Source organism: Elephantulus edwardii, unplaced genomic scaffold (genome assembly GCF_000299155.1).
Source record: "Elephantulus edwardii isolate Elephantulus edwardi_28Jun2011 unplaced genomic scaffold, EleEdw1.0 scaffold00014, whole genome shotgun sequence".
Lineage (NCBI taxonomy): Eukaryota > Metazoa > Chordata > Mammalia > Macroscelidea > Macroscelididae > Elephantulus > Elephantulus edwardii.
The window spans coordinates 11,382,691-11,405,030 of NW_006399764.1; the positions used below are offsets into that span (position 1 = coordinate 11,382,691).

The 22,340-nt window shown below is 39.8% G+C and overlaps 1 protein-coding gene across 1 annotated transcript in view; it reads right to left on the minus strand.

Annotated features, from left to right (window-relative positions):
* The window catches only part of FOCAD (focadhesin), a 282,657-nt gene that overhangs the window by 217,768 nt on the left and 42,549 nt on the right, over nucleotides 1–22,340 (minus strand). Inside the window, exons 6-8 of the mRNA XM_006881273.1 lie at nucleotides 15,244–15,448; nucleotides 8,882–9,088; nucleotides 1,381–1,468 (exon numbers count right to left, since the gene is read on the minus strand). Of these exons, the coding sequence (XP_006881335.1) occupies nucleotides 1,381–1,468; nucleotides 8,882–9,088; nucleotides 15,244–15,448 (500 nt within the window). The remainder of the gene's footprint in view (nucleotides 1–1,380; nucleotides 1,469–8,881; nucleotides 9,089–15,243; nucleotides 15,449–22,340) is intronic.

Below are 22,340 nucleotides of genomic sequence, written 5' to 3' on the forward strand. Positions count from 1 at the left end.
GGGGGGAGGGGTTTGTGCGAGGGGAAGGGTGCAACAATGAATGAATGGAATTCCAAAATCTCTGTAGATGTTCATTGAAATGAAAAATAAACAAACTAAATTAATAAAAAAAAATATACCTTGGGAAAAAAAATTATGCCTTTTACAATAAGTAAATAACACTTAAATAGTTATTATTTTTAAAATAATAATATTCAAATCATCAAACTAAGGCTATCAGAAATAGCATTACTGGTAAGATTCACCTGTGGGAAGTAGGACATTTGACGCAAATTAATGTAAAAACCAGGTCAGAAAGGGACTAAGGAAGCAGGAAACAATGAGCGTAAGACCAACAGGCCAAAGCTAGGTTAGCAACAAAAGCTAAGAGCCAAGGGTCTCCTCGGCATGCTACTGCCATTTCTAAGACATATTATAAGAACAAGAGAAACCATCCTCAAAATCAAAATGAGCTGAAATGTCAAAAAGAATGAACTATGCAATTAGATTTGATCTCAAATACTTTTTTTAAAAAGAGAAAGGGAATCTATAAATACAATATAATCTAGCCAGAGCTACTGTTACTAAATAGATTATACAGAACCTAATAAAGTGAGACAACATAATAAAGATCATATTTTATAGGTGTGACTAGCATGCTAATCTGCAAGTCCTAGTAATCAGATTTTTCTTAACTAGAACATTTTTTGTCCTCCTATTCACTCTTCCACTTTTCTTTGTATCAAGACTTGTTGTTACATACCATGAAGTAGAAATCAGCTCACAGCTGACACTCGAACAGGTTTTCAGAGGCAGTAAACTGCACAGGAGGAGACTAGGCTGCCCATCTTTCTCCCACAGAGAAGCTGATGCTGGATTTGAACTGCATGCCTTGGGGTTGGCAGCGCAGCTATGTACCTCTCAGCCACCAGAGCTCCCGAAAGTAATACTAGACATAAAAGTGCCATCCTTTGTTGAGTTTGGCAAATTAAAATCTTGTACAAATGAAATCTTTAGTTTTTTAGTAAAAGTAAAGAGAATTTTAAGAAATGTTGAGCACTCATTTTTGTTCAAAATGAATTCTACTGCTATTTTTCATCTATCTGTATAGCTATGAACAAACTGATTAATCCCTTTACTATGTTTACCAATGTCACTGCTATGTGATTTAGATTATAACCTCCCAACAGATGGCTGGAATACTTTGTAACTGTGATATGTACAACCTGAGTGGATAAGGGGGGGGAAAATCTACTTAACAATGATCACCTAAGAAATTCTAGATCAGAGACAAACTATTTAGCATTTCATAACAAAATAAGATCTACAACACAAATGATTCCTGACAATATCTATTATATTTATTTACATTTTGCTCTGAATCAGTGAATTTTTACTTACCTAGACTTAAGATTGGCTTTTGTTGACTTGCTGGAGTCTGCAGGAGAAGAGAAGCTATTCCAATAATGACCAGTTCAACAGGAAAGTCCTAAAAGATAAAGGGGGGCAGGAATAGAGTTTCTGAAAAAGTTTCCAGAACTGTGACTTAAAATCCACATCTTGTTCTTGTTGTTATGTGCCACTGAATCAGAACCAACAAAGAACTAACGCTCCAGTGGATTTCTGGTAACTGTAAATCACACAGGAGGAGACTGTCCATCTTTCCCCATTCAAAGCAGCCAGAGGATTCCAATTGGCTGACTTTGGGTCGACAGTGCCACTCTAAGCTACCAGAGCTCCTAACAAACCTCTAAATAATAAAGTACAGTAGTCATAAAGTAATAGGAAACAGCCTATGAACCACAGGAGAAATGAAATATAATAAACATTAGCATCTAAGAAAGCTGATTCTGTTTTCAAAATATATACCTAGAAAGAGTGCATTTAACATGAAAGATTGCAAAACCATTGTAAGAAATTATGTAGAGCAAGCCTAACCCACTAACGGAGTAACTGGTGAATACCAGACCAGTCACAAATAAATTTAAAATGATGTTATCACACATCTGGTCAAAAAGTTAGGTTTTAGACCAAAATGGTTCAGAGAAAATCTATAATAGATCACAAGTCTTTACACAGTTCATCTTAGTAAGCCAATGATAATTACCTGAAATATTTAAGAGTATTTTATATTTGAAAGTAGCTTAACTGTTATTTAATACAGACATTATTCATTTATATAATTTCTATAATGGCTTGCAGAAAATAAATGTTAATAAATCATTTTATTATCATAAAAGAAACATTAGCACCCAAGGGAACTGAGATTATTTCTAAATTACAGTAATATATTAAGCATATTTAAATGTACCAAAGCAATAACCATAGAAACGTAAAATCATTAATTTCACAAACTATATAAATGAGATGAAACCCCAAAAAAGGTACATGCACATTAAGTTCTAATAAATAAAAAGGCAACTTTGAGGTTGCTAAACAAAGAACACCTTAGTGTATTATGAAACTAAAAAAAGAACAGTTCAGCACACATTGCTGAAAATACTACATTCTGAAGTTACACAGAAGCATGTTCAGAGCAGAAGAACCAAAGAACTATCAGCAAAGAAGAAAAAGAAAAAAGAAATCTGTGAAGCAGAGCCACATGGTACTGAAACACATGAGAGAACTATGTGGTCTGACCTGATGAGACATCCTAATTAATCTTAGAGATGCTGTCCCATCTGTCACCTGTTAGTAAACCATCTATTATGTATCATGTTAGTCAATACATCTCACACGTACCATCTGAAAAGTGAGAGCAGTCACACTGCAAGATCATGTTTAAGTGCCTATTTTGTTGTTGTTGTTGTTGTTATGTGCCGTCGAGTCACTTGCAACTCGTAGCGACCCTATGTACAACAGCCCTAAACTCTGCTCTGTCCTGTGCCAATCGCACTGTCTCTGACACTCCCATCCCAATTATCCCAGTCACTGAATCAATCCACCTCATAGAGGGCCTTCCCCTCCTGCGCCGTCCCTCCACCCTCCCAAGCATGATGTCCCTCTCCAAGGACCGGTCTCTCCTTACAACATGTCCAAAGTATGTTAGATGGAGCCACAGAATCCTTGCCTCCAAGAAGCCACCCGGTTTAACCCTTTCCAGGACAAATCTGTCCTGGAAGTGCCTATTTACAGACTTTTTTTTTTAAAAAAAAATAAAAGGCAACTGGCAGAAGAACACTACTCACAAACAGCCTAAATGCCTATCAACATGTTGTCAATATTTTATTTTTTTAAGTAATTTATACATATAATAGAGTAGTAGTCACAGAACAAAAGGAAGTCTTAATGCATACCAGGACATAAATGAAGCCCAAAAACCTGCAGAATAAGTCATGGAAGGACAGACATTGTGAGATCGCACACACGTGAACTAAAGTCCACCAGCGGGTCTCAGGGGAAGTGCAGGCAAAGCGAGCCGGTGAGCCGGGGCCTCACGTACTTTGAGCATGCTACCCAAGGGGCCAGCCCTTGAAAAAGGACTCTCTGCTTAGACAAGTAGAGGGGCAGAGAAAGACCCAAGGAGCTGGACTGACACAGTGACTCCAAGGATAGGATTATATGTAGGAGAGATTCTGAGGATGAGAGAGGGTTTCATTCTATTCTAATAGGGTCACTATGAGTAGGAGTGAACTCGATGGCACCTAACAACAACAAAGGCAGAAAGGAGGCAAGTTATTCCATAGGGTCCACTGAGTGATAAGAGCTATTCCATATGAGTGATAAGAGCTATTCCATAGGGTCCCCTGAGTGATAGAAAATGTGACAGAAAAACTTGATAATGGATAATAGCGATGAGTGAAAAAAATATGGAGAAAGTAATATTTTATGCCACTACTGTACATATTAAAACAATAAATGCTTTATTACACATATTTTTTTAAAATCCAAAGGAAAAGCAATTATAATCTGTGATTTTTTAAAAAGTCCATATTTCAATGTGTGCCTTTTGAGACTACATATGTTCAGTGTTTTATAATGAAGCAAATGTCATCTATATGAGGACAAGAAATGCATCTTGCAACAGATTTACTTAAAATAAACATTATCATATCACTCTTTACCATTATATGTTCCTCAATTTCATTTTACTTTCTGCATGTCCACATTTTAGTGTGCGGGTACAGGTGACTGTCTCTGGGATATGTTCCTCCACCTCACAGGCCATGCTCTTCTAGAGGGTGAAACCCACGCTTTCAAGAGTGGTGGGTGGTGGGAAGACTGTGAGGGAGGGGCGAACCCGACAATAGAAATGAATGAAATATAAGGTGAATGAGGGTGTGGAACAAAATGTACATGCATGAACCACAACGTATAGGAAAGACAAAAAAATTTAAAAAAAAAAAAAGGAAAAGGAAAATTCACCAGCCAATCGGGAGAGAGACGAACAATATCTCATGTGAAGCAGAGCTTCAAAAATCCTATGAAGCATCAATTATGAGTCACTTACAAATCAGTGGAAACGAGCTGTTCTTATGAACACCAGTTTTTGAATCATATAATCAATCTGTAAGCTTTATGAGGCTTACTTGTTTTGTTTTTTCCCTGTAATGCTCGATAAATATATGCTAAATGGTTAGGTGTAGACCACAGGCAGTTGTGCGGCTAATCCAACAGCTACACCTCTCCCATGGTGAAAACTATCACGGACTCCACAGGAGAAATATAGGAGATCTCCTCTAGTACAATTTATAGCCTCAAGACCCTCAGGAAAGTAAGTTCTTATTCAATAGTCATGTGTAACTGACTGAGTGAAATGGTATGATGGGAAGGAATAGTTAATAAATTGGTCAGAGAGTGACAGTAAAAAGAACTAGGTTCTAATGGAGTGTGTTGTTTATTACTCCAATGAACCTAGTATTGTTGCTGTTGTTGTTAAATGTTGTTGTGTTGGGTACGACTCAAGCGACCCTAGGAACAACAATTCTGAAATCTGTTCTCTCCCGTGCCATCCTCATCATCTCGGACACACCTGAGCTCACTGTTGCAATCACTGTCTCAATCTATCTCGATCTAGTTGAGGGTCTTCCTCTCTCTCGTGGACCTTCCACCTTCCTAAGCATGATGTCCCTCTCCAAAGAACAGCTTCTCCTCCTACCAACATGCAATGAATTGTCATCTTTGCCTCCAAGGAGCATCTGACTGCACTTTCTCCAACATGTATCTGTCCTTCTGGCAGTCCACTGGATACTCAATACTCTTCTCCAACACACAACTCAAAGGCATCAGTTCTTCTTTATCATCCTGATTCACTGTCCAGCTCTCAGGTGCAAAACTAGTGACTGAAATAACCATGGCCTGAATCAGGCGCACCTTCGTCCTCAAATTTACATCACTGATTCTCAGTAATTTGGAGAGGTCCCTGACAGCAGACTTTCACAATGCAATTCATCTCCTGATCTCCTGACTAGTGTTATTAAGAGTGTTGACTGAGGATCTAGGATGAAATCGCTGACAACTGGGCTTCTTTTCTGAATTTCAAAGCCGTATTATCTAACCACCTATCTACTGCCACTGAGTCAATTCTAACTGACAGCTATCCCCTGTATAACATACCCACGACTGTCAATCATTACAGGAGCAGACTACCATCTTTCTCCCATGGAGTGTCTGGTGATTTCACATCGTCAGTCCCCTGGTAGGAGGCCAATATGTTAAACACGACAGCACCAGGCTCCTAAGACGTGTACATAATCAAACCAAGACTGCCTAAAACCAAAATCACCATCTTTCCTCCTGTATGAGCTACCATCTCACAAAAGGAAGAATACTACTCGGTTATCTGAAAGAGAGAATTAAGGTTCTACCAAGGAGGCTTTCCTAATCAATTAGAAAGGATATTGATTTTTTTTCTCCTTTATCTCCCTGTTCTTACTTCAATCAATCAGTCCCTTCTGACTTCTGTCCTACTGAAGTTGCACTGCTCCAAACCTTTCACATTCTCCCATAATATCTTGCATACACAAAAATATGAGGGCATTTCTTAGCTAAAAGGGCCTTTTACTAGCTTGCCACATACTCTCAAGGAATGAAAATGTAAACATTGTGTGTAGAATGAAAGTCCCTGTATGATACACCTAGTTTTATCTCCTACACCTTAATTCTTCAACAATACCCAACATCTTCTTGTTTTCCAAAAAGTTATGAGTCACTACTGCTCTCTCATCTTCCCATTTTGACCATATGCTATTCCTAGAGTTGGAAAGGCCTTGCAGTTTCTAGTCTGTACAGCAGGAAACCAGGAAAGTTCTGATTCAACTTTCAAATTTCAACTCACTCCTTACATCTCATGATTACTGTTCCATGGACCATTACAAAGCCTGAAGAGGAAGAAAAGACCAAGATAGATTTCAGATGAGACTCTGAATATTGCATTAGAATGCTAAGAAGCTAAAGCTAATGGAAGAAATCAAGACATTAAAGAGCTGAACAAAAAATTTCAAAGGGCAGCTCAGGATGACAAAGCAAGGTATTATAATGAAATATGCAAAGAGCTGGAGTCAGAAAATCAAAAGGACTAAACTCACTCAGCATTTCTTAAGCTGAAGAAATTGAAAAACAAATTCAAGCCATGAGTGGCAATATTTAAGGAGGATGATTTGGACAGAATGTTAAATGATCCAAGAAGCATTAAAAGAAGATGGAAAGAGTATACAGAGTCACTGTACCAGAAGGAATTGGCTGACACAGAAAAATTTCATGAAATAACGTATGAGCAAGAGCCTGTGGTGATGAAGGAAGAAGTTCAACTTGTTCTGAAGAAACTGGCAAAAAACAAGGCTCCAGGAGTCGACAGCATATCAACTGATTTATTTCAACAAACAGATGCTGCCCTGGATGTGCTCACTAAGTTGTGCTAAGAAATACGGAGGACAGCCAGCTGGCCAACTGACTAGAAAAGATCGATATTTGTTCCCATTCCAAAGATGGTGACCTAACAGAGTGTGGAAATTATTGAACAATATAATTAATATCACATGCAAGCAAGATTCTGTTGAAAATTATCCAAAGACGACTGGAGCAACACCCAGATGTGCAGGCTGGGTTTAGAAGAGGCCATGGTCCTAGGGATATTAGAGCTAATGTTAGATGGATCTTGGCAGAAAGCAGAGAATACCAGAGGAATGTCTATCTGTGCTTCACTGACTATGCAAAGGCTTTTGACTGTGTGGATCACAACAAACTGTGGCTGATTCTGAGAAGAAGGGAATCCCAGAATATTTGATTGTCCTTATGCAAAACCTATAATGACGCAAGAGGCAGTCTTCAGAACAGAGGAAGGAGACACTGCATAGATCAAAATCAGGAAGGGTGTCTGCCAGGGATGTATTCTGTCTCCATACCTTTTCAATCTGTATGCAGAACAAACCATCTAGGACACTAGGCTGTGGGGGGAAGAATGTGGCATCAGGATTGGAAGAAGATTCAACAACAACCTGTGTTATACAGATGACACAACCCTGCTAGCTGAAACTGAGGAGGACCTGAAGTGCTTGCTGCAGAAGGTCAAGGACTGCAGCCTTCAATATGGATTGAGGCTCAATATCAAGAAAACAAAGATTCTCATCACTGGGCCAATTGGCAGCATCATTATGGATGGTGAAGAGATTGAGTTTGTTCACAGCTTTAGTTTGCTTTCGTTCCACAGTGAATACTCTTGGTACCAGCACCCAGGAAATCAAGAAATGAATTGCATTGAAAAAGTCAGCTGTCAGGGACTTCTCCAGAGTATTGAGGAGCAACGACATCTGGCTGGAGACTAAGGTGTGCCTGATCCAGGCCACAGTCTTTGCAACAGCATGCAATACATGGAGAGCTTGACAGTGACTAAGGGATGACAGAAAGCGAATTGATGCCTTTGAGCTGCAGTGCTGGAAAAGAGTGTTGAATATACCATGGACTGCTAGGAGAACAGGTTTGTCCTGAAGAGGGTGAAAATGGGCTGCTCCTTGGAGGCAAGGATTCTGAAGCTTCATCTGACACACTTTGGGCATGTTGCAAGGAGAATCCAGTCCTTGGAGAGGGAATATCATGTTTGGGAGGGCAGAGGGACAGTGCAAGGGAGGAAGACCCTAAATGAGATGGATCGATTAAGTGATTGGGGTAATGGGAGTAGGTGTGTCAGAGACAGTGAGGTTGGCACAGGAAAGAGCAGGGTTTAGGGCTCTTGTGCATAGGGTCACTATGAGTCGCAAGTGACTCAAAGACACATAACAACAAACGACACTTTAGACGTCCATAAAAGGAGTCTCCTTATTGTATTAAAATTACTTATTTCCATGGTTTACAATTTAAAGTCCCTGAGGTCACAGAATGTACTTTTTATCTGTGTACTCTGTTGTTGTTGTTGTTGTTGTATACTGTTAAGCCAGAATTGATTCGAAGCTGATCCTCTGGCAGGATTTCAGAGGCATAGGAGGAAACTGTCCATCTTTCTCCTGAGGAACAACTGGTGCCTTTGAGCTCTGTGTACCCATGAAGGGGTGTGTGTGTGTGTGTGTGTGTGTGTGTTGCATCATCTAGTTGCAACCAAACCTCTGGTGCATTTTCAGAAAAGGTCAATCCTACAGGAGGAGACAGCCCATCCTTCTCCCATGGAGCAACTTCTGGACTCGAACTACGTGCCTTGGGGACTGCAGCGTAGCTTCTTGCCACTAGGCTAGCAGAGCTAAATTTTCAGTGTCGATAGTCTCCATGAATGCGTGGGTGGGTGGGGGGGGGAATACTAGTGATAGGCATCTAACAGATGTCAGGGTATAATTAATGATTCGTTTCTATAGTAAATAACATTAGTCACACATTAGTAATAACATTAGATCAACTCTGGTACACAATAAACTGAGCACAGTCCATTTAAGTGGTAACTAACATTAAAACGTTTTCCTATTTATATTAACTTTACCTCCTTCAGAAGTTCAACACCACGCTCTAAAAGGTGAATTGAAGACGAGCATTCTCCAGTTGTCTTCAAGCTGACTTCACAGACACAAAGCAGTTGAAGGGTCATCTGAATAAGCTGAGTTTTCCAGAAGACAGGATGACGCAACAGGCTTAAATATACTTCCTCAATAAACAGCATCACTTCTGTTGTCTGTACCAAATCTTTAGTCTGTTTTAAAAAAGGATGGTTATAATAGCATACAAACCAGAAGACAATCTTAGACTACAGAAACAGCTTTTGAATATAAAACAGTTTTCTCTAAAACTTATAAAGACTTAAAAGTGATGATAAAGTTACGTAATTCAGTGAGGGCTAAACCACACCACTCTGCTTCCTCTTCTTGTCACTAACCAGAATATAAATTGCAACTATTATTATTTTTGCTAGTTGGCTCAACTTCTTTTCATTTATTTTCCTAGTTTCTCTGAGTGTAGATGTTTTAAAACAAGCTACATGGCAGTGCCAAAACGCTGAAGGAAATTCATTAAAGCTAGTTTTTCGACCTCTTCAAATGAGTCTTCTTTTTTATAATTCCAACATAGATTCCTGGTAGTAAAGGGTCAGAACTTTATTCTAATGCACTACCAATCCCATCACTGGCAGGATATTTGTTCAGAACCGTAAGTGAGAGTATCATTTCCACACGTTGAAAGAGGTAATGAAAGACTATTTTCACAATGTACAGTGTCTTCTCAACAGGCTAATGCAATAGATAGGATGGACTCAGGCGCTCCTGAAAATCTCAATTTATTCAAAACCAGCTGTTCTGACCAAAATTCTGGAGTTAGTACTAAGGTTATGGTCCTGCTCACAGTCACACTGGCATTTTCCAGAGATTACAAACAATGAACCATCTGCTTCAATGAGGAGGCTTGTGGCTGTTAAATTTATCAAAGGGAAGCCCATGGTTTTCTAGCTATACCATTCACCAGTGGTTACCACCATGACCCAAAAGGAGCATAAGTTACACTCTGAGGGGGGAAAAAAATCCAAAGCAACCAGTTCCTAGTGAACAAGAAGAAAAAAACATATTAAAAGATCAAAGAGGAACAATTGACAGAAAATAGTATGTTCCAAAAATGAGTGTGAACAGTCCAGCAACCAAGTTATTTTGCTGTTGTACAAACATGCAATGAGAAAATCCAAAAGGGCACCAAGAAAAAAGGATTTGAAACAGATCAAAGCCTCTTGTTTATTTGGTAATAAAATTTCCTTGATTTAGGGATTAATTATTTGGGTTGATTTAGGGCTTTCTCCTCAATATCAAGTTCTGTTTTTTTAAAAAAGGAGTGAGGCAAGAGTTTCATGTTAGAAAAAATAAAATAATGATTAAAGAATAAATTAACTGACCAAAGATTAAGTGGTAAAGATAGTAAAGCATATTTGGTAACATTCAACCATCAAGTTCAGGAATAGTCACATGAAGAAACTACAATAAATACCTCTCTATGCCCCTTTAATGAAAACCTTTTTTGAAGATAAGAATTTTTGACATTTTAGGGGAGCTCTGGTGGCCTAGTGGCAAGGTTCGAATCCACCAGATGCTCTGCCGGGAAAAGGAGGGACAATCTCCTCCTGTACCAGTCAGATCTGATTTGACGGTACACTCACACAAAAAAATAAAATAAAATAAAAAAATAATAATAATAAAAGAATTTTTGACATTTTAAATAGTATAAATTCCTATTTATATAATTTTTTAAAAGTTTATCTTGGTCTACTCACACAGTCCTATACATTGTGTTTCACACTATTTTTCATTCATATTACATTTCATACACTCATTCCCATGCATTATGTGCTATAAAATCAGTCACCACTGGACTGTGCCAGGCATTTCCCTGGCTTTTCAGGTCTCCGCTGGATCCTCCCCATTTCCTTCACCCACTCTCACTACTCACCAAACTGCGCAACCCCGTGGTTTCACCCCTTCCCATCCTTATCTACCCCTCCACTCTCAACCCGTCCTCTACTGAGTCCCCTCTTTGATCTTTTTTTTTCCCCACGAAAACTTGGTTTATGACAGTGATTAAAAAACTAGTTTAGTTATGCATCTTTAATGCAGACTGTTCTGAAGTAAGACTGGGAGTGGGAAGGAAGGAAGGATGGAAATTTCCTAAAACTCTTATTGTTACAAATGTCGAGTCAGATTCCACCCCTAGCTGATCCTCCAGCAAGTTTTCAAAGGCAGTAAACCACACAGGAGAAGAATGCCCATATTTCTACCACAGAGCAACTGGTGGATTTGAAATGCATGCCTTCAGGTTGACAGTGCAGTTCCTTACCACTAACGAATGTACTTAAAAATAGGTGAAATTATGCAGTATTTGTCCTTGTGAGACTGAGTTAGTTCACTTAGCATAATGCTCTCCAGTCCAAACACTGTAGAACATGTATGAGGATCCAAGAGGCTACGGGGAGAGCAGAAGGGTGAGGATGGGTGGAGGGAGGGGTAGGTAAAGGAAAAGAGAAAGATCTGGTGTGGAAAAACCAAGACTGAGAAAAACTGGATAAATTGTGTATACTGCACTGAAACAGATGAGGTAGTGAATAATTTAAAAGCAATGTATGATAGGGTCTTATGGTTATCACAAGAGTCCACAATTAAGGTTGCATAGTGGAATGTACTTGGGGCGGTGGGAGGGGTGCGGGGGGATTGTGTACTAGGGAAGGAGTGTTTCTTTTACTTTTGAAAGAGAGGAGCGGGGGAGCTCTGGTGGCCTAGTGGCAAGGAGCTGCAACTACAATCCCAGAGGCGCACGGTTCAAATCCACCAGATGCTCTGCCGGGGAAGGAGGGACAATCTCCTCCTGTACCAGTCAGATCTGATTTGACAGTACACTCACACGAAAATAATAAAATTTTTTTAAAAAAGTGCTGTACATGGACAAGCTCACTTAACCTTTAAAAAAAAGAGAGGAGAGAACTGGGGGGGAGGGGGAGGGGGGAGGGGCGGGGAGAGAAGTGCAGCAATGAATGAATGGAAATCCAAAATCTCTGTAAATACTCATTAAAATTATAGAAAAAAAAGAATTATCCATACAAATAAACAAAAATCGGTTTTTCTTAAAAAAAAAACCAAGCATACAAACTTTGTAAGTAAACCAGTATAAAATAAAAATTTTATAATTAAAAAAGTGAATTTATGCTATACAAAGTATACCTAAATAAAGCTTTATTTCTTTTTTTAAAGAAAGAATTACACTTCTGTATGTGAAAGCTGTTGTTGTTATGTCCCATCCAGCTGCTTGCAAATCGTAGCAACACTATGTATTATACCCCTGAAATCCACCCTATTCTGAGCCAGTCTCACTCTCTGACACACTCTCCCCCACTGCCCCAGTTACTGTGTCAATCCATCTCATCTAGGGTCTTCCTCGCCTGCCCGCTGTCCTTTTTGCAACAATGTTCTATCTTTCTATGTAGAAATATATCATAAATGATAGCTAATACAGGAGAGGACAAGATTACAATTAAAAAGAGACTTATTGGGGCTAATGTCAACCAAGTAAAGTTTAAGGTAAGCAAATTCAAACAATTCAAAAAGCATAAATGAAGATTAACTGATTTGAGAAGAATAACAAAAGGAGTTTTGTTGATTACAATCTCAATTTAGGCCAACAGAGGGAGACTGTTGGTTATAAAATTTTTTTCCAAAATATAAATGTGATTCTCTTCCAAGACACAGTCTAAGTCAATTCACAGCTACATAGACTTGCATTCAGCTCTAAGTAGATCACTTCACAGCAGCATAATCTAAGCACCAAGGAACATGGCAATTCCTGCCCACAGACAGTGAAAAGTTTAACAACTATTTCCTGTGAAGAAGTTGATGCACTGGGGAAGAAGGGGGTTACTGGTGTGGTTGTCAGGTGCCACTGAGTTGACTACAACAAGTGGTGACTTCATAAACAACGTATCAGAACTCTGTCCTATCCAGTGTCATCACAGGAAGGGATAATGGGGGGACACCCCAAGGCAGGATGGACTATAGGCCGGGTTTTTAAAATATTTATTTTATTTTGTTCTGAAAAAACAAATGGTAACTAATGGATAATGCTGTTGTGACGTGTCCTCCAGACGGGACTGACTTCGCGCTGACGCTCCAGCGGGTTTTCAGAGGCTGTAAACCACACATAAGGTGACTGTCCCTCTTCAACAGCGCAGCTGGTGAATTTGAACCGTCTGCCTCTGAGCCGGTGGCCAATTCTTTCTTAAGAAAACTCAGGTCACAAAGATTTCAGAAGTTCATAGACATGGTCTGCAAAATAGTCTGCTTCTTAGCACTGAGCTATGCAATCAGTTGTAAGATGGCCATTATTAGAAAATAAGGGAAATATCTATAATAAGTGGGGAAACGAATAATACTATCTCTTAAGTTCTCTCCCAGCTCTCAGATTTCTTTGCTTCAATAAGGTTATTTTGTTAAATACCTTCACTACCTTCAACGGGTGCAAATGAAACATTTGAATATTATAACTATATTAACAACCCAGAGATTCTCTGACATATCCCACAGAACTCATTTTTTCTTATGTTCAGCTTTTTTAAAAATTTCATTTTCATGAAAGTTTATGGAGACTTTGGCTTTGTTTTTTTGAGAAGTAAAAGAAAAATTTCTTTCATTGTTATTCAATCCCTCTCCCCAAGTCCACTCCACTATGCTACCTTCGTTCTGGACTCCTCTCGTATCAATAATATCTAATCATATATCCCTTTGATGCAGTTCTCTCCCTCATCTGTTTCAATGCAGTAGACATTATTTATCCCATCTTGGGCTTATCACTGTAGACCTATAAAGACACAGACAAGCATTTACCACTGAAGAGCACACAGCTCGGGGTGACGCCGCCAGGGCAGTAAAAGAACACACTATTTCAAGATGCTCTGCCCATAGACATTGCTTTATTGCCCACATACAGCAAAAGCTTTAGAAAAAAAGACACAGGAGAATTCATTTTCATTAACTTTTCTCTGGCTTGATTACAGAAAAAGGCCATTTATGAGGCACAAAGGAAAAGATTCACGCTTGTCACTCCTTGGTAAGGCAAACTTAAAACAGGTCATCTGTGACCTCAAGTGATCACTTCGAAAAATATGCAGACTCCCTCCAGCAGCTAAGCAGCATGGTGCTCGGGTTCCAAGACAACAGCAAACCTCCATCAGGAGATGGGATGGCTGGATAAATCAGACCTTTACAATCCAAACAGACAAGCATTTGGAATCTTCTTTCTTCCATCTGCAGTTAGAGACACCGGCGTCATTTTCTCAGCTCTCTCTCTCTCCTTAACTCCTCAATGTTTGATCTGTAACTCAGGTAAACAACTTCCACCCATGTACTTTGAATTAGAAGAATAACATGTGTGTTTTAACTCGCCAACTAGACTGTGGGCACCTCGAGAGTAGGACCTATCAGGGCCAGAGTATGCATTGTAAGGGCACATGAGCCAGCAAGAATCTAGTCAGCACTGAACTGGCTATGATCTGAACACACAAAATGCACATATTTTTCTAATCTGAACAAAGAGGTTTGAATTCTCTTTGTAACTTGTACAGTATTTCTCACAGGGATATTAACAAACAAACCAAAAAAAAAAAAAAACACCCCACCTAATCTTGGAGAAAGGCATCATACTTAGAAAGGGGAAGGGACAGAGAAAAGAGAGGAAGACTGTCAGCCAGGTAGACTGACACAGTGACTAGAGCAGTAGGCTCGAGTGGGTCAGAGATTGGGAGGATGACACAGGATAGGACAGGGTTCAGATCTGTTGACCATTGGGTCATTATGGGTCATACTCGACCCAACAGCATCTAACCACAAGAATCCTCAAAAAACCCCAATTCATTACTGTTAAGTAGAAATCAATTTACAGCTGACCATCCTTGAGGCTTTCAAAAGCTGAAAACTGCACAGAGGAGAGCACTCACCTTTCCCCCAAGGAGAAGGCGCTGGATTCAAATCACCTGCCTTTGTGATCGCGGTGCAACTCTGTTCACTAGGCGACCAGAGCTCCCAGCACAGAGACAGAGAGACTTACTGTAAAATTCTTCTACCTGAAAAGTCCTTCTTAATAAAGGAAAGTTTTCATTTCTACTAATCCCAAGATAAATTACATTGACCTATGTGTCTACTAATGTAGTTAATATTCTGTGTATTAATGTTATCTCTTATATCTCCTCCAAAATACTGTATGCATTTCGAAAACTCACTGTGTCTCTGAGTTGGCCAGTTTATTTCTATTCTCAACCACCAATGTATGACTGTGACAATCAGCACTGACGTAGATATTAATGTCCTGACAGAGGAGGACAAAAGGGCTTACCTGCAAACATGGGATCATGTCACAACATAGCTGAAGTATGTGCTGTTCCAAAACCGCTGGGTGTTCTTTGTCATGAAGAGTTTGGCGCTGAAGTAAGACTTTTAGTAGGGCTAGTCTAAGTTTATCATATTCTTGCATTTGAGATGGTTCACAATACAGATACCACAGAAATGGAGCCATTATTTGGATACATGGAATCTCTGACCTGTAATTCACATACTGAGATTAGGCAATCATTAAATACAGCATCAAGCAGGAAAGAGCAAATATCAACTTATAGTTCATAGTACATTATAAATAACCTTATTGTTGTTGTGTGCCACCGAGTTAGTATCAACCCATAGCTAATCCTCCAGTGGGTTTTCAGAGGTAGTTAATCATGAGAGATTGCCCATCTTTCTCCCATGGAGCAGCCACTGGATTCGAACCAGGTACCTTTGCACTGGCAGCACAATTCCTTACCACTAAACCACTAAAGCTTCCTATAAACTATCATATTATTCCTTAACTTTTTTCCCTGGAATCTTCTAGTCCAAAATGACTAACTTAAAACTTTATCAACCCGTTTCTGGTTAATCAGGGAAAACGCCTCAGAATCTGGAGACCTTAATCTTAATGCCAAGAACTCAAACAGTCTCTGAAGATTAAGATAGCATCGACATCACCAGGACCAGTCTTTCATAAACATCTAACTCATCTGAGAGTTTTTTGTAGAACTGCAGAGATTTGCATTCACTCCGAAGTAGTATGGCACAGGCATGCATTTTTAGAAAATGCCACAAGTGAGGTTCTATGTAACATGCCAGAAAGATTGTTACGTTAATTAACATTTATTTGGTATCCTGTTAATCCTTATGTGTACAAGTTACTGCACTTCACATCTCTAGATTTACATGATCCCCAGAGTACAACTGTCCCACAGGAGTTTATATGCTGTATACAATTTTATGTATTACTTTATTATTGAGAAAATACACAGCAAAAAACACAGAGAATATACATAGAAAATATACTTAAATTCAACATATTTGTGCAGGTACCATTTAATATCATTGATGACATTCTTTTTAGATGTGTAATAACTGTCATTCTCCTTTTCCTCCCCCACTAATATAAATTCACTGCCACCTACAGTCCTATTTAGGATCTCTGATACGTATAGCCAAGCTTCTAATTGAAAAGTCACTGTTCAAATCACAGTTTGCCCCATGGGTGAAAGATGTGGCAGTCTGCTTCCTAAGTGCCTTTCTTAGAAAATACTTGAGGTATTTCTACTTTGAGCTATAGGGTCTCTGGGTCAGGAGCAACTCAGTGGCAATAGCTTCGCCTTCGTTTCATTTTCAAGCTTCATATCTAACCTTTCAAACTGCAGTTGTCAAGTCCGTCTCATATCCATTATTGTTAAAAGAACAATATTCAAGGCAGTGAAGTGTTTTTTTACTAATCAAGCTAAACAACAACTATAGGATTACTATGAGTTAGAATTAACATGACAGCAGTTGGGTTTGTTTTCAAATGTTTCTAAAACTTTAAAGGATCTTTTATGTTTAAGGTTTAACTTTTATCTCAGGGCATTATTTCAGGGATCCAACCAACATTCATGGCTCCAGGAAGTCTGGAAATCATGAAAATTTTAAATTCTATTCTAAATTTCCCCCTTTTTGATCATGATTCTTACATGGAATCACTACTCAAAATGTTCTGTAACAGTAACCAACTATCATCTAGTCCACGGAGGCAGCAGTTTAATGGAGGCAATGAGCCACACATTCTTTACGTTCCCTCTATTCCTGACTTTCTTCTTCCTCTATAGTTCTAGGTCAATATGAATTTTTTTTTCCATGATGATGATGATGTGTGTGTACCGTCAAATCAAGTCTGACTGGTACAGAAGGATATTGTTCCTCCTTCTCCAACAGAGCATATGGTGGATTCGAACTGCTCACCTCTGGGATTGCATTACCGCTTCTTGCCACTAAGCCACCAGAACTCACCAATAATGACTTCTTGATGTGCCTTAGATGGCTGCTTGTAAAAGTTTAGGATTCCTGAGACTCCACATCAAACCGTGAGGTAGAAAAGAAGCTCTAAACACTTTACTAGGCCAGTTAACTGAGATGTCCCATGAAACTATGACTTCAAACCTGCAAACCAAGCAAGCTTTTCCCATAGAGATTGTGGGTACATTTAAGTAGCCTCCGTGGCAAAGGCTCTCCTACGTAAACATCTATAAATATTTACAACAATATTTATAAATGTTGTTATAAATTTACAACATTCCTATGTTGGCAATATATCACACAGAGCTTGTGTCGCCTCAGTCTTTTAAAGGTGTACAAGTTTAATGACAATGAATAAGATAATTGGCTGGGCAAATCGACCCTTAATCATTTGTGTTATTGCCACTGATGTTAAAGCGTCTTTTCACTCACAATCCCATCTCTACTAAATACAAAATGTCTTTTGATCTCTATGTTGTTACTGTTGTTGGTAGGCACTATGGACAACAGATCTGAACTTTGCCCTATCTGGTGTCATCTTCACACAGCGACCTCTATAAACTTACAAAGGGAGGTCATTCAATATTTGTCCTTTTGTGATTAATTCATTTCACTCAGCACAGTGTCTTTCAGCTGCTTCCATACTGCAGCATGAATCCAGACTTCAAGGACTCTGGAGACACAGTCTGTACGTAGCATGTTTCACTGTTAACCCAAAGGCCATGTATTTAAACCAAAGTGGTTTAAATACCCAGTGGCTTCTTGGGAGAAAGAGAAGTAGTCTCCTGAAAACACAGCTTCAGAAAGCCAGTGGAGGCAGTCTGCGTTAGATTCAACTCGACGGCAGTGAGTGGAATCCAGATTTCAGTGCTCTTGCTGGTTCAGTGGTATTCCACTGAAAATGACACGTTCTGTTAATCCATTCACTGTGCTGATGGGCTTTTAGGTTGTTTCAGCCTTCTGGCTGAACAGTGAGATTCAAGTCTCTTCTTGAGTCTCGAGTTTTCAAGCTTTGGAGAACACACCTAGAAGTAATATTTGCTGAGTTGTATGACAGTTCAATTCTGAGTTTTTTGAAGCACCATCACACTGTTTCCCATATACGCTGTAATCTTCAAAGAAGCAGATTGCTAGCTAGTGCTTTTCTCTCATGGAGTGCCCGGTGAGTTCAAATTAGCAAACTTTGGTTAATAACTAAGTGTTTTAACCATTGTGCCACTACAGCTTTGTATCACAATAATGAGACACGTTGTTTTAGTTGTTGTTCTTAAGTGCCTTCAAGTGGCCTGCAACTTATTGCAACCCTATGTACAATAGCTCTGAAACCTGTCCAATTTCATCATCTCCGACAGACATAATCCCATTTTTCTAGTCACTGAGTTATCCATCTCATCCTGGGTCTTCCTCTCCTATGTTGTCCCTCCACTCTACCAAGCATGCTGTTCTTATCCAAGAACTGGTCCCTCCTGGCCACATACTCAAAGTATGTGAGACGGTACTTCAAAATCTTTGCCTCCAGGGAGCATCTTGGTTTCATCCTCTCTAGCACTGACCTGTTTGCTCTCCTGGCAGTCCACGGTGTGTTCAATACTCTTCTCTGACACCACAACTCAAAGGCATCAATTCTTATTCTATTACCCTTAGTCATTGTCCAGCTTTCTGATGCACAGCAAGTTAACTGTGAAGAACACAGCCTGGATCAGATGCACCTTAGTCTCCAGACTGACATCATTGTTCCTCAGTACTCTAGAGAGGTGCCTGTCAGCAGACTTTCCCAATTCAACTTGTTTTTTGATTTTTTTAACTGCTGGTGCCAAAAGTATTGATTGTGGAAACAAGCAAGCTGAAGTTGTTAGAAATCTCAATCTTTTCTCCATCTATCATGAATCCAATAGGCCCAGTGGTGAGAATCTCTGTTTTCTTGATGTTGAGCTTCAATTCATATTGAAGACTATACTCCTTGACCTCCTGCAGCATACACCTCATGTCCCATGTCCTCCTCAGTTTCAGCAAGCAACGTTGTGTCATAATGCAGGTTGCTGATGAATCTTCCTCCAGTCCTGATGCCACATTTCTCTTCATAAAGTCCAGCCTCCCAAATAATTTGTCCTGCATGTTGTTGTTATGTGCTGTCGAGTCGCTTGCAACTCATAGTGACCCTATGTACAACAGCCCTAAACTCTGCTCTGTTCTGTGCCAATCACACTGTCTCTGATACACCCATCCCAATTAACCCAACCACTGAATCAATCCACCTCATAGGGGGCCTTCCCCTTCTGCGCTGTCCCTCTACCCTACCAAGCACGATGTCCTTCTCCAACGACCTGTCCCTCCTTGCAACATGTCCAAAGTATGTCAGGCGAAGCCTCAGAATCCTTGCCTCCAAGGAGCAGCCCCGTTTAACCCTCTCCAGGATGAATCTGTTTGTTCTCTTAGCAGTCCATGGTACCCTCAATACTCTTCTCCAGCACCAAAGCTCAAAGGCATCAATTCTCCTTCTATCCTCCTTAGTCATTGTCCAACTCTCTGATGCATAACAAGTGATAGCAAAGACCATGGCCTGTATCAGATGCACCTTAGTCTCCAAAGAGACACCACTGCTCTTCAATACCCTGGAGAGGTCCCTAACAGCAGACTTTTCCATGGCAATACGTCTTCTACTTTCCTGGCTGCTGGTGTCGAGTTGAAAAAGTATGTAGATAGGATGTTTGATGAACACCTTTCCTGATCCTGAACCATGCAGTGTTTCCCAGCTCTGTTCTGACTACTGCTTTCCTGGTCCAAGCATAGGTTTAGCATGAGCACAATTAAGTGTTCTTAGTGTCCCATTCTCCTCAAGAATAGCCACAATCTGTTGTGATCTGCACAGTAACTGAGATGTAGAAAAGGATATTATCTCCTTTATGAAGATGTGAATTTGAGGCAAAAAGAGGATGATATAACTTGTCAGAACTCCTTCTTCACATCTTCCCTTTCTATAAATATTGATTTCAATATATTCTAATAACTCCTGGACCAAAGTCTGACCACTGAATACAAGGTGACCTATATTTTTCAAAGGGACTTTAACCGCAATTTGTGCTGTGGTTAAAGCATCTGCCAGCTAAGCAGGTCAGTGGTTTCTTCTCCACTCTCAGAGAAAAATGAAGATGACAGCCTCCTTTCATAAATATGCACAATCATGAAACCTATGTTGTTGGTTTTTGCCATTTGCCATTAAGTAGGAAGTAGCCCATAGCTGACCCTCCAACAGGTTTTCTGAGGCAATTAATCTACAGGAAATTGACTATGCTAGTCCTGTGAAGCAGCTGGTAGATTCAAACTGTGTGCCTCTGGGATTATAGCACAGCTTCTTACCAACAGGCCAACCGGAGTTCTTATGAAAACCTATAGGGCAGTTCTATTCTGTCCTACAGGGCTGCCAACAGCCACAATCAATTCTATGCCAATGAGTTTGGCAGTAAATATATCTCTTGAAAACTGTGTAGGAGCACCCAATGCCTGGAAATTACATCTAAAATTAAAGCTACAGCTTCACAAACAGAATCCTAAGAAACTCAATCTATGGGCATAATAAAACCTTCAAGGGTATGAAACACGAACATAGTTGTTATGGTGCAACTAGTTACTTGGGAAAAGTGGCAGCTTTTCACGACTCTGTATGGTGTGGAATGTAGACAAGTGAGGTATTATGAGGCTCTCTGAAACCCCGTGTCCAGGTTCTGCCAATCTATGTACCTCATGTGCATAAACTCAGCATAATGGAACACTGTGAAATGTGCCAGCTACTAGTGGCATCCACTTCCTAAACAACTTCCCTCTAGAAACTCTATGTGTTTTGATAAATGTTCATAGTTGTAGAGGGGCGTCAGGCCTTTTGTTCATAAGGTTGCTATGAGTCGTGCTCAACTCAAAGGCAATCAACAATAACTACTAGTGACACAAAGAATAATGTCACATAGTCCATGACCTCAAGAAGTTAAAAGGGGAATAATTAGAAACACTGTAATAATTGTAATGGTTTTAAAAGCCACAACTGCAAGTTAGCAGGGGAGCGCATAGAGGAGATCTCTAATTCAGCTTGTCTGTCATGATCAAAGATTTCACAAGGCAGAGAGTTTACAAGAGAGAACGCAGTTAGGAAGGAAGATTCTAGAGAACAGGGCAGGTTGAGATAAACAAAATCACAAAGGCAAGAGAATGGCACTCCTTTCAGTGTGGAATCAAATGCAGGGCCGTGCACTGCTGGAGCATAAACTGTAAAATAAAGATAAGGAGAGATAAAACAGGGGAAGTAGATAGAACTCAAATCCTAGACAGATTAGATTTTTATCCTGTAGTCCAAGGATTTTCAAACTTTTCGGAAACTAAATCATGTTTTCCCCAACAAAACATTTCAAAGAGAGATTAACATGTGAGCACCACACACGAGTGGGGGGGGGGAGCTGGAGGAGTGAGGGGCTTCTCTTGTATACCTTCTCGTCACTCATCAACACAGTTATGTTCCAAAAACCAGGCAATTATGTATAAACTGTCATTATGCAAAAATAGAGGATAACTGTATCAGAACAACAAAATGAAAGATGACTGTAACACTGTGCAGCTATCAAGTAATATCATTACATAACTGCCCAGCTGCAACATTATGCTGTGGTTCACTGTCCTGGAATTGGCTTCAAATCATAGCAACCTCGTGTGTAACGGAATAAAACTGCCCGATCCTGGGCCATTCCCACAAGGGCCCCTGTTTGTGCGCCCACTGTTGCAGCCACTCTGTTACTCCATCTCACTGAGGGTCTTCCTCTTTTTTCTCTGACCCTCTACTTTACCATGCATGATGACTTGCTCCACGAGCTGGCCCTTCCTGGAAAAAAGTGCAAACGATGGGAGATGACGTGTCACCTTCCTTGCGTCAAAGAATCATTCTGGCTGCAAGTCTTCGAGACCTACTTGTTTCTTTGAAAGTCCGTGATGTGTGTAATATTCTTCACCTACACATGAATTCAATGGCAAAGAGTCTTCTTTGGTCTTCCCTATCCATTCACTGTCCAACTTTCACATGCGTATGAGACAATCAAATCTCACAGCTTATGTAAG